At 47.2% G+C, this 12,888-nt stretch overlaps 2 protein-coding genes across 6 annotated transcripts in view; one reads left to right on the top strand and one right to left on the bottom strand.

Moving 5' to 3' along the window:
* MSH3 (mutS homolog 3) overlaps positions 1 to 12,253 on the bottom strand; it is a 211,618-nt gene extending 199,365 nt beyond the window's left edge. For all 5 annotated transcript variants that reach the window (XR_005776986.1, XR_005776987.1, XR_005776988.1 and 2 more), the window contains exon 1: positions 12,006 to 12,253. Coding sequence is in view for 2 of the 5 variants with exons in the window: in XM_040421493.1 (XP_040277427.1) it covers positions 12,006 to 12,128 (123 nt within the window). In the remaining 3 variants the exon portion in view is untranslated. The remainder of the gene's footprint in view (positions 1 to 12,005) is intronic.
* A 60-nt stretch (positions 12,254 to 12,313) lies between these two features.
* DHFR (dihydrofolate reductase) overlaps positions 12,314 to 12,888 on the top strand; it is an 88,990-nt gene continuing 88,415 nt past the window's right edge. Inside the window, exon 1 of the mRNA XM_040421495.1 lies at positions 12,314 to 12,656. Coding sequence (XP_040277429.1) covers positions 12,565 to 12,656 — 92 coding nt within the window. The 5' untranslated portion in view covers positions 12,314 to 12,564. The remainder of the gene's footprint in view (positions 12,657 to 12,888) is intronic.

Here is a 12,888-nt window from a genome sequence, read left to right as displayed (position 1 = left end):
GCTGTGACTTGCGCCAGGAGGGCTGGGTCCGAAAAAAAGGTTTCTTACGTCTGTCTTGGACAGAGCTAGGGGATGGACCTGAAGAGGTGCGAGGTGCGGGAGCCCTGCGGGAAGACCTGAAGCGAGAAAAAGTGGGACGGCCTCGAGTGGTGGTCCTAGTCCTAGATTGAGGAAGATGCGTACTCTTCCCCCTCGTGGCTTCGGATATGATTTCATCCAAGCGGGTCCCGAACAATCGAGAACCAGTAAAGGGAAGGCCAGTAAGAGACCGCTTTGACGTGGAGTCCGCCGTCCAAACCTTTAACCAAAGCTCCCTCCTGGCCGAAACGGCCAGGGCAGACGAACGGGCTATGAGAGCCCCCGCATCAAGGGATGCTTCACAGACGAATTTGCCGGCTTGAATGATAAGTTGGGCTAGAGCACGGAGGTCCTGAATAGGGACGTCGGATTCAAGCTCCTGATCCAGCTGAGAAGCCCACTCTGAAACCGCTTTTCCAGCCCAAGCGGAAGCAAAGACCGGCCGGAGGGCGGAACCGGAGGCTGCAAAGATACCTTTGGTAATGGCCTCTATACGGCGATCCTCAGTGGATTGTAAGGAAGAGCCATCAGCACCGGGAATAGCCGTGCTTTTTGCCAAACGGGCCACCGGGGGGTCGACTTTGGGTGGTGACGCCCAGTTTGTAATGCAATCCGCCGGGAATGGATAACAGATATCCAACTTCTTAGGCGGGGTAAAACGGGCATCAGGGCGGGCCCAGGCCTTGGAAACCACCGACGAGAAGTCAGTGTGGAGGGGAAAAACTGCAGACGTCTGTTTTTGGCGAAAAAAGGAAACACTGGTTTTTTCAGAATTAGGAGGATCATTGTGAATCTTAAAGGTATCACGAATATTGTTAATAAGATGGCCCACAGCAGAAGCCAGTTTTGAAGGCAAGGCCGAGTCCATATCACAATCTGAATCAACTAGTTCCCCTTCAGAGGGCATATCCTGTATCGAGGAAGGGCCCGACTGAGAGCGCACCCTTGGGGGTGATACTGAAGCATCCGAGGATGATAGGCGCTCCGCCCTAGACCGCTTCTGGGGTTGACGGGCTCTGGAGGTGTCGCCTGGAGAGAGGGACTCAGACGGGTCAGCTAAGATAGCGGACCCGGAGGGCCCAGCAGGGGAAATATCCGGCTGCGATAAGGGCAATACCTCTGCAAGGCGGCCCACAACGTTAGAGAGGCTGACCACAGCCTGGGAAAGGGATCTAGCCCAGTCAGGGGGATCCAATAGGCCAGGGGGTGACACAACAGATGGCGGACCCTGTAATGGGGCTTTGCAAGCCGAGCAATGCGGGTCAGGCTGCCCTTGAGGGAGGGGCGCCTTACATGCGGTGCAGGTGTGATACCAAGGACCGGCCGGCGCTGAGGGGTCAGACATGTTGGCTGAAGTAATATAAAAGCGTCCAGGCCAGAGGGCTGCAGAGCTAGAAAGGGTCAACAGTCCTACCAGGTCACAGTGGGAGCGGACGACAACAGCAGCGGCAACAGCAGCAACACCTGAGGTAAAACCTGAGGTAAAAACGATCCGTCCTGAGAGCAGGCACGAAGAGGAGGCGGGGCCAGCGAGGAGCGGGAAGAAAGACGACCGCCCCCCCGACTGAATGTCTAACATGTACAGGAGTTCAAACAAATATGCCGCCGAGAAAATATTGCCCCCCGACCACCTCCTTATACACCGGCGGCGAATGACACACCGGTAGCCGGCAAGAGAAGTCAGCCGGCAGCTGAATACAGCGGCAGCACTGGCCGAGATAACAAAAGGCGGCCCCACATGGCCGCAGCACCTGAGGTAAACTTGTGCAGTAAACCCTCCCCCACGAGCACCGCTCCGTCCTACTCCACACACAAAGGGGGGAAGCCGACAGTAAGCCTTGTAATGTGACAAGGCTAGGCAGAGGGAACACAGAAGTTAAAACCCTAACGGGGGGGGGGGGGGGGGGGTTGGAACGGCTGCATAGCCACCTCACCAGTCGACGTTTTCACCCTCAGTCCATCCAGCAGGGACGCCCCTTCAGCCACTGGCACCGAAGTGGCAGGAAGCTGGAGAGGGGCTTGCAGGCGGGTGACCCTTGTGCTGGCGGGATGCAGGGGAGCTGGGCTGCCCTGGTCCTCCTTTTCTTCTGTGGGGGAGGCAGCAGTGCGGATAGCCGGCACTGGCGCAGCTCAACCCCGGGAAAACAGAGAGGTCTTTGCGACTCTGTTGTCCCTGTTGAAAAAAGGAAAAAAGTTGAAAATAATAAAAAGAGAAAAAATAAAATCTTTAGCAAAGACAGCTCTGCAGTGCAGAGAGTGTCTTGCCTCCTTGACACTAAGCAAAAAACTGGTAGTCGCTCGCTCCAGGCTGAGGGTATAGCTGCTGGAGGAGGGGCTTAACAGTCTTTCACTTAGTGTCACGCCTCCTATGGAGATGAGCTATACCCAAGGTTTCCTGTGTCCCCCAAGGAATTGGGCGAGAAAGCTAAATTCAGCCAACTAAGAGAGGCCATAGGCCTAACTAGCTGGGACAAAGTCCTCAAAAATAAAAATACAGCCACAAAATGGGATATCTTTAAAAACATCCTAAAATCTCATTGTGAGAGGTACATACCATATGGGAATAAAAGGTTAAGGAACAAAAAGAAACCAATGTGGATAAACAGAACTGTAAAGAAAGCAATAAATGACAAAAAGAAAGCATATAAATCACTAAAACAGGAGGGTAGCACGGAAGCACTGAAAAACTATAAGGAAAAAAACAGAAAATGTAAAAAACAAATAAAAGCGGCCAAACTAGAGACCGAGAGATTAATTGCCAAAGAGAGTAAAACTAACTCTAAAATGTTCTTCAATTATATAAATGTTAAAAAGTATAAATCTGAAGGTGTCGGCCCTTTAAAGAGTAATGAGGGGGGAGTCGCAGAGAGCGACGAGGAGAAGGAAAAGTTGTTAAATAATTTTTTCTCCAGTGTATTCACTGAGGAATATAAACTGTCAGATGAAATGCTGAATGTTGAAATAAATTCACCATTAAAAGTGTCCTGTCTGACTCAGGAAGAAGTACAACAGCGACTTAAAAAGATCAAAATAGACAAATCGCCAGGACCGGATGGCATACACCCCCGTATCCTAAGGGAATTATGTAATGTCATAGCCAGACCCTTATTTCTGATATTTGCGGACTCTATACTGACAGGGAATGTCCCACAGGATTGGCGCATGGCAAATGTGGTGCCAATATTCAAAAAGGGTCCAAAAACAGAGCCTGGAAACTATAGGCCGGTAAGTTTAACATCTGTTGTGGGTAAACTGTTTGAAGGTTTTCTGAGAGATGCTATGTTAGAGCATCTTAACGGAAATAAGCAAATAACGCCATATCAGCATGGCTTCGTGAGGGATCGGTCATGTCAAACTAATTTAATCAGTTTCTATGAGGAGGTAAGTTCTAGACTTGACAGCGGTGAATCAATGGATGTCGTATATCTGGACTTCTCCAAAGCATTTGACACTGTACCGCATAAAAGGTTAGTATATAAAATGAGAATGCTCGGACTGGGAGAAAACGTCTGTATGTGGGTAAGTAACTGGCTCAATGATAGAAAACAGAGGGTGGTTATTAACGGTACACACTCAGATTGGGTCACTGTCACTAGTGGGGTACCTCAGGGGTCAGTATTGGGCCCTATTCTCTTCAATATATTTATTAATGATCTTGTAGAAGGCTTGCATAGTAAAATATCAATTTTCGCAGATGACACTAAACTGTGTAAAGTAATTAAAGGGATTCTGTCACCAGTTTTTTACCCCCCCATTTAAAAATATGGTTATGTTCATGGAGCACTAGCGATTCCTAATGTGGTCTTATAACCGAAATCTGTAGGCTCATTTTGTCTAAAAAACGTTATAACTAACCTGTCATTTATCTCACAAAGGTGCCCAAGGGGATGCTCATGTCTTCCAGATGCCGTCCGCACCCGCCGCCGTTCGTGCCCAGCTCCTCCTTTGCTGTCATCAGCGCCGCCTCAGAATCCTTTGCTACGCCTCCGGCTCTCCCTCACTCCCCCCTCCTTCTTCTCTAACATTCCGCGTGCGCACAGGCCTCTGACAGGCTGGCGCCAGTGTTCAGGTCATCGGGAGGTTGAGCGAAGTGCCGGCGCATGCGCACTTCGCTCCATGAAGCCGAACGGAGAAGTCCGCATGTGCGCATCAGGCACAGGCCTGTGCGCACGCGCGGGATGTTAGAGAAGAAGGAGGGGGGAGTGAGGGAGAGCCGGAGGCGTAGCAAAGGATTCTGAGGCAGCGCTGATGACAGCAAAGGAGGAGCTGGGCACGAACGGTGGCGGGTGCGGGCGGCATCTGGAAGACATGAGCATCCCCTTGGGCACCTTTGTGAGATGAATGACAGGTTAGTTATAACGTTTTTTAGACAAAATGAGCCTACAGATTTCGGTTATAAGACCACATTAGGAATCGCTAGTGCTCCATGAGCATAACCATATTTTTAAATGGGGGGGTAAAAAACTGGTGACAGAATCCCTTTAACACTGAAGAGGACAGTATACTACTACAGAGGGATCTGGATAGATTGGAGGTTTGGGCAGATAAGTGGCAGATGAGGTTTAACACTGACAAATGTAAAGTTATGCACATGGGAAGGAATAATGCAAGTCACCCGTACATACTAAATGGTAAAACACTCGGTAACACTGACATGGAAAAGGATCTAGGAATTTTAATAAACAGCAAACTAAGCTGCAAAAAACAGTGTCAGGCAGCTGCTGCCAAGGCCAATAAGATAATGGGTTGCATCAAAAGGGGCATAGATGCCCGTGATAAGAACATAGTCCTACTACTTTACAAATCACTAGTCAGACCACACATGGAGTACTGTGTACAGTTCTGGGCTCCAGTGAACAAGGCAGACATAGCAGAGCTGGAGAGGGTCCAGAGGAGGGCAACTAAAGTAATAACTGGAATGGGGCAACTATAGTACCCTGAAAGATTATCAAAATTAGGGTTATTCAAGTTAGAAAAAAGACGACTGAGGGGAGATCTAATTAATATGTATAAATATATCAGGGGTCAGTATAGAGATCTATCCCATCATCTATTTATCCCCAGGACTGTGACTGTGACGAGGGGACATCCTCTGCGTCTGGAGGAAAGAAGGTTTGTACACAAACATAGAAGAGGATTCTTTACGGTAAGAGCAGTGAGACTATGGAACTCTCTGCCTGAGGAGGTGGTGATGGTGAGTACAATAAAGGAATTCAAGAGGGGCCTGGATGTATTTCTGGAGCGTAATAATATTACAGGATATAGCTACTAGAGAGGGGTCGTTGATCCAGGGAGTTATTCTGATTGCCTGATTGGAGTCGGGAAGGAATTTTTTATTCCCCTAAAGTGAGGAAAATTGGCTTCTACCTCACAGGGTTTTTTTTGCCTTCCTCTGGATCAACTTGCAGGATAACAGGCCGAACTGGATGGACAAATGTCTTTTTTCGGCCTTATATACTATGTTACTAAGTGGTAGCTGCAAATACAGTGAAGGAGTTTAAGCATGCATGGGATAGGCATAAGGCCATCCTTCATATAAGATAGGGCCAGGGGCTATCCATAGTACTCAGTATATTGGGCAGACTAGATGGGCCGAATGGTTCTTATCTGCCGACACATTCTATGTTTCTATATGTGTAATTTTTTTGGTAAATAAATTCCATTAATCCATTCACAATGTCATGCTCTTCCAGAGGTTTTTGTAAGATTATTGGGCAGTTTCTCTGCCTACAAGATATTATCACAGATGCTTGGTTTACTTTTGAAGTTCTCAAAACTGAATTAGACTCAGCAGAGATCACATGCCTCTTCTTCACAGCAAAAATGTTAAAACATGAACAGAGTTGAGAAAAATACCTTAATCTTAACTTCTACAAACCTATGAATGCAGAATCAACCTAATCAAACTAATAGGAAAAGTTGTTTAAATCTTCATCTACTTGCATATTATAAGTTATACCAGCAAGAATTAGTCTTTATGTAGAAAACTATGATTTAAATCAAGCCCACCCTGACAGAAAGTGTGCTATAATTGTTTAAACAAAATTAGGCAGGTGCATAAATTTGGGCACTGTTGTCATTGTATTGATTCCAAAACCTTTAGCACTAATTATTGGAACTCAAATTGGCTTGGTAAGCTCAGTGACCCCTGACCTACATACACAGGTGAATCCAATTATGAGAAAGAGTATTTAAGGGGGTCAATTGTAAGTTTCCCTCCTCTTTTAATTTTCTCTGAAGAGTAGCAACATGGGGGTCTCAAAACAACTCTCAAATGACCTGAAGACAAAGATTGCTCACCATCATGGTTTAGGGGAAGGATACAGAAAGCTGTCTCAGAGATTTCAGCTGTCTGTTTCCACAGTTAGGAACATATTGAGGAAATGGAAGACCACAGGCTCAGTTCAAGTTAAGGCTCGAAGTGGCAGACCAAGAAAAATCTCGGATAGACAGAAGCGACGAATGGTGAGAACAGTCAGAGTCAACCCACAGACCAGCACCAAAGACCTACAACATCATCTTGCTGCAGATGGAGTCACTGTGCATCGTTCAACCATTCGGCGCACTTTACACAAGGAGATGCTGTATGCGAGAGTGATGCAGAGGAAGCCTTTTCTCCGCCCACAGCACAAAAAGTGCCTCTTGAGGTGGGATAAAGCACATTTGGACAAGCCAGCTTCATTTTGGAATAAGGTGCTGTGGACTGATGAAACTAAAATTGAGTTATTTGGCCATAACAAGGGGCGTTATGCATGGAGGAAAAAGAACACAGCATTCCAAGAAAAACACCTGCTACCTACAGTAAAATATGGTGGTGGTTCCATCATGCTGTGGGGCTGTGTGGCCAGTGCAGGGACTGGGAATCTTGTCAAAGTTGAGGGACGCATGGATTCCACTCAGTATCAGCAGATTCTGGAGACCAATGTCCAGGAATCAGTGACAAAGCTGAAGCTGCGCCGGGGCTGGATCTTTCAACAAGACAACGACCCTAAACACTGCTCAAAATCCACTAAGGCATTTATGCAGAGGAACAAGTACAACGTTCTGGAATGGCCATCTCCGTCCCCAGACCTGAATATAATTGAAAATCTGTGGTGTGACTTAAAGAGAGCTGTCCATGCTCGGAAGCCATCAAACCTGAATGAACTAAAGATGTTTTGTAAAGAGGAATGGTCCAAAATACCTTCAACCAGAATCCAGACTCTCATTGGAACCTACAGGAAGCGTTTAGAGGCAGTAATTTCTGCAAAAAGAGGATCTACTAAATATTGATTTCATTTCTTTTTTGTGGTGCCCAAATTTATGCACCTGCCTAATTTTGTTTAAGCAATTATAGCACACTTTCTGTAAATCCAATAAACTTCATTTCACTTCTCAAATATCACTGTGTGTGTCTCCTATATGATATACACTGCTCAAAAAAATAAAGGGAACACAAAAATAACACATCCTAGATCTGAATTAATTAAATATTCTTCTGAAATACTTTGTTCTTTACATAGTTGAATGTGTGGACAACAAAATCACACAAAAATAAAAAAATGGAAATCAAATTTTTCAACCCATGGAGGTCTGGATTTGGAGTCACACTCAAAATTAAAGTGGAAAAACACACTACAGGCTGATCCAACTTTGATGTAATGTCCTTAAAACAAGTAAAAATGTGGCTCAGTAGTGTGTGTGGCTTCCACGTGCCTGTATGACCTCCCTACAACTCCTGTGCATGCTCCTGATGAGGTGGCGGACGGTCTCCTGAGGGATCTCCTCCCAGACCTGGACTAAAGCATCTGCCAACTCCTGGACAGTCTGTGGTGCAACGTGACGTTGGTGGATATAGCGAGACATGATGTCCCAGATGTGCTCAATTGGATTCAGGTCTGGGGAACTGGCGGGCCAGTCCATAGCATCAATGCCTTCATCTTGCAGGAACTGCTGACACACTCCAGCCACATGAGGTCTAGCATTGTCTTGCATTAGGGGGAACCCAGGGCCAACCGCACCAGCATATGGTCTCACAAGGGGTCTGAGGAACTCATCTCGGTACCTAATGGCAGTCAGGCTACCTCTGGCGAGCACATGGAGGGCTGTGCGGCCCTCCAAAGAAATGCCACCCCACACCATTACTGACCCAATGCCAAACCGGTCATGCTGGAGGTTGTTGCAGGCAGCAGAACGTTCTCCACGGCGTCTCCAGACTCTGTCACGTCTGTCACATGTGCTCAGAGTGAACCTGCTTTCATCTGTGAAGAGCACAGGGTGCCAGTGGCGAATTTGCCAATCTTGGTGTTCTCTGCAAATGCCAAACGTCCTGCACGGTGTTGGGCTGTAAGCACAACCCCCACCTGTGGACGTCGGGCCCTCATATCACCCTCATGGAGTCTGTTTCTGACCGTTTGAGCAGACACATGCACATTTGTGGCCTGCTGGAGGTCATTTTGCAGGGCTCTGGCAGTGCTCCTCCTGTTTCTCCTTGCACAAAGGCAGAGGTAGCGGTCCTGCTGCTGGGTTGTTGCCCTCCTACGGCCTCCTCCACGTCTCCTGATGTACTGGCCTGTCTCCTGGTAGCGCCTCCATGCTCTGGACACTACGCTGACAGACACAGCAAACCTTGCCACAGCTCGCATTGATGTGCCATTCTGGATAAGCTACACTACCTGAGCCACTTGTGTGGGTTGTAGACTCCGTCTCATGCTACCACTAGAGGGAAAGCACCGCCAGCATTCAAAAGTGACCAAAACATCAGCCAGGAAGCATAGGAACTGAGAAGTGTACTGTGGTCACCACCTGCAGAACCACTCCTTTATTGGGGGTGTCTTGCTAATTGCCTATAATTTCCACCTGTTGTCTATCCCATTTGCACAACAGCATGTGAAATTGATTGTCACTCAGTGTTGCTTCCTAAGTGGACAGTTTGATTTCACAGAAGTGTGATTGACTTGGAGTTACATTGTGTTGTTTAAGTGTCCCCTTTATTTTTTTGATCAGTGTATTTAACTGACATTTTTTATCGTAACAACCAACGATTTATACAGGAAAATCATGACGATTAACAAGGTTACACAAACTTTCGCATCCCACTGTACAACTTGGACAACCCCTTTAAAGGGAACCTGTCAGCACCAAAATGGATCATAAACCGCCAGCAGTACCTCAAAGCTGTTCCGGCTTCTAATGATGTTCTTGTGTAAGATGTCTGAGGCGCATGATCGCTGTAAAAAACTTTTATTCCCCTGCAGGTTGTATGCAAATGATGCTCCCTTGCTTCGAATGTAGGTAGGCACGCCCCCTAACCGTCCCCTCTTTTGTTAGATTGACAGCCTACAGCGCGGCCAGGATGGCACAAGTCTCGCGCATGCGCAGTGACAGGATCGCGCCTTACCAAGGAGCGCACCACACATGCGCGAGACTTATGCGATCCCGGCCACACTGCAGGCTGTCAATCTATCAAAAGAGGGGACGGTTAGAGGGCGTGCTTACCATGACTCAAAGCAAGTAAGCTCACGCAAGATGTTATCTGTAGGGGCGTTTCTTAGACGGAGCTCGACTCGGGGAAAACATGACTCTTCTATGGTCAAGCATGTGAAATATGACTCTTTTCTGTTAATTAGCATAAAAGGCAGGAAAGCGCTATAGGGCGATAAAATAGGACAGGTTAGCCCCGAGAAGATCATGGATCGATCGCTGGGATACAGGGAAACAAGCATTAACCCCTTAAGGACCATGGGATTTTACATTTTTGCGTTTTCGTTTTTCACTCCCCGCGTTCCCACAGTCCTAACTTTTCTTTTTTTCTATTCACATAGCCTTATGAGGGCTTATTTTTTGGGGGACAAGATGTACTTTCTAATGGCACCATTTACGGTTGCATATCATGTAGTAGGGAGCAGGAAAAAAATTCCAAATGGGGTAGAATTGGGAAAAAATGCAATTCTGATAAAGGTTTTTATTTTATTTTTTTACACTGTACACTATGCAGTAAAATTGGCCTGTTATTTTCATTCTCCAGGTCAGGACGGTTCCAACGATACCACACTTGTATAATTTTTCTTGCGTTTTAATACTGGAATTTTTTTTTTTAAACCTTTGAGGAATTTTTTTTTTCCATAACCATATTCTGACCCCTATAACTTTTTTCTAGCCATGTGTATAGGGCTGTATGAAGGCTCATTTTTTTTGCGGGACGATCTGTTCTTTTCAGTGATACTAATTTTAAGTGTATGCGACTTTTTGATCACTTTTTATTTAAAAAAATTTGATAGTTGAAGTGACAAAAAAATTGCAAATTGGCCGTTTTTATTTTTTTCCCCGCTACGCCATTTGCCGTATGCCATTAATATTGGTATATTTTAAAAGTATGGGCGTTTTCACACGCAGCGATGCCCATGATGTTTATTTTTTTATTGGTTAAGTATTTTTATTTTAAGGAAAGGGGGTGATTTGAACTTTTAGGGTTTTTTTTGTTTTATTTTTTATATTTGTAAAAACTTTTTATTTTTTTTCACGTCACCTTGGGTGACAATAACATGGGCAATCGAATGATTGCCAATAGTATTCAGTGAGCCATCATTGAAGACTTCATTTGCACTATATCAATACAAGGCTGCCACCTAGTGGCCTGTATTGATATATACATCTAATTGGCTCTGAAGCCTACTTGAGGCTTCGGTCAATTAGCTCAAGGTAACAGGTCCCCCGATCTCAGCCAGGGAACGCTGTTACCGGACCGGAAACGCGTGACTTCCGGTTCCGGTCTGCGCAGATGCCGTGGTCACATTTGACCATGGCATCTGAAAGGTAAGATGTATGCGATCAGCCTTATGGCTGATTGCATACATATGCCGCGGGTCGCTGCTATTTAAAATAGCAGAGACACCGCAGCTAAGGCGCCTGCTGCACACGCGAGCGGGCGCCATGTTTAGGGATCAGACCCATGACGTACAGCTACGTCATGGGTCCTTAAAGGGATAAGGTACATTTGGTTTTATATGTCAGAACATGGTGACAGGTTCCCTTTAACTTGCGCGCTGGATGTACCTGTGCTAAAAAACCGTCTAATAAGGCCTCATGCACACGACTGTAATGGTCCGCAGTTTTTTCACGGCTTGGATGCGGACCTATTCACTTCAACGGGGCCACAAAAGATGTGCTGTCCGCATTCGTTGCTCTGCTACGTGTCCTATTCTTGTCCATTTTGCAGACAAGAATAGGCAGTTATATCAATGGCTGTCCGTGCCGCACATGGACGCCATCCGTGTTTTGTGGATCTGCAGTTTGCGGACCGAAAAACACACCACGGTCGTGTGCATGAGGCCTAAAGCAGTGCAAATCTTCACTCCCCCCCCCAACATGTTTGACAAGGAGACGGGGCTGGATGCACCTCAATTCTGGTGTAAAAATGTATCTCAAAGTAATCGCCCCATAGTTGGTATAGAGTCCGTGAAAAGTGTCTGTCCCACCATCCAGCCCGAGCCCCTGTGATCTGCCGCAGGACTAGACAGACTGTCCAAGCTGACGTCATCTACGCAATCAGTAAATCTGGGCCACTGTGTCTTTAAAAAAATGCCAGACACAAAAAAAAAAAAAAAAAAGAAGGGGACTTTCTTTTAACACCTGGAGCTGACGTGTTTGCAACAGAAAATGGCAGTAAAAACTCAAAACTGCTAAAGAATGCCACAAAATACCTGTACGTGGGAATCTATGTACGAGCTGGGATCACACACGTCCCTGCAGACACAGTGACCGCCACTCCTTCCATGTGCTGTGCAGTCCAATAGATGGTCCGTCTACCTGTGTTATGGCCCGTCTACCTGTGTTATGGCCTGTCTACCTGCGTTATGGTGTCCCCCACCCCTAGTAACACACTGGGGGTCTACACCTACACGCCTCTCGCTGTCCCCTTCCCCCTGATAAGTTGGAACTCCTCTGACCTGCGCAGAGCTGCTGGCTGCCCCCGACTGCTTAGCCTCACCGCCCTGAGGTTTGAAGAAGTGACTGATCACACGCTGCGTTAGGCCTGCAGCCTTGGGCCGGCCCGACTTCTGCCGCCGCATTTTGCAGCTTTCACTACTGTGCTGGATGACAGCGGCGCTACTGGAAGGAACAGACCACGCCCACTTCCCCAGTGAGCAGCGCTGATTGGACGGAGGAGGCAGGGAGGCGGTATTAACCGAGGCCGCGAGCGGCACTTTGTTTATCCAAAGTTCACTGGGCGGGGCTTAGAAACGTGGCGCGAAAACTAAACGTCTGCGGGCGGATTGTCCTGCGTAGTTCTAGTTGCCCTCCCGCACTACGTGCGCTTCTCAATGTCACTGTGCGGCCACCGTGCGTGCTGAGACTTGTAGTGCCACAAAGACTGGGAGGCGCAAAGCTTGCTGAAGGTGTCTCCTCCGCACACACACACGTGTTCCCGCCCACACAAGCCCTTCCTCCCGTTAGCTGCGCAGTCACCCTCTGCAAGCCTGCAAGGCAAGGAAGGTGTCCGCCGGGATGAAGAGTATGCTGCTGAACTCCATAGTGGCCGTGTGTCCGCCGGGCCAGGGGATAGGGAAGGCTGGGACGCTGCCCTGGCCTCTGCTTAGGTATGCCGGGGCGAAACCGTCAGCGCCATGTAATATTGGGGGGATCAAAGTGCTGTCAAGTAGAACTGGCTAAGTTGCCCGTAGCAACCAATCAGATTCCTCCTTTCATCTTTCACAGCTACTTCGGAAAATGAAAGGTGGAATCTGATTGGTTGCTATGGGCAACTTAGCCAGTTCTACTTTACATCAGTTTGATAAATCTCCCTGTGTTTTAATTTGCAGCAGCACAGTA

This window comes from Bufo bufo, chromosome 2 (assembly GCF_905171765.1).
Source record: "Bufo bufo chromosome 2, aBufBuf1.1, whole genome shotgun sequence".
In the NCBI taxonomy this organism is placed as follows: domain Eukaryota; kingdom Metazoa; phylum Chordata; class Amphibia; order Anura; family Bufonidae; genus Bufo; species Bufo bufo.
Note: the sequence above shows the minus strand (reverse complement) of the source record. Positions and strands in the feature narration are given on the sequence as shown.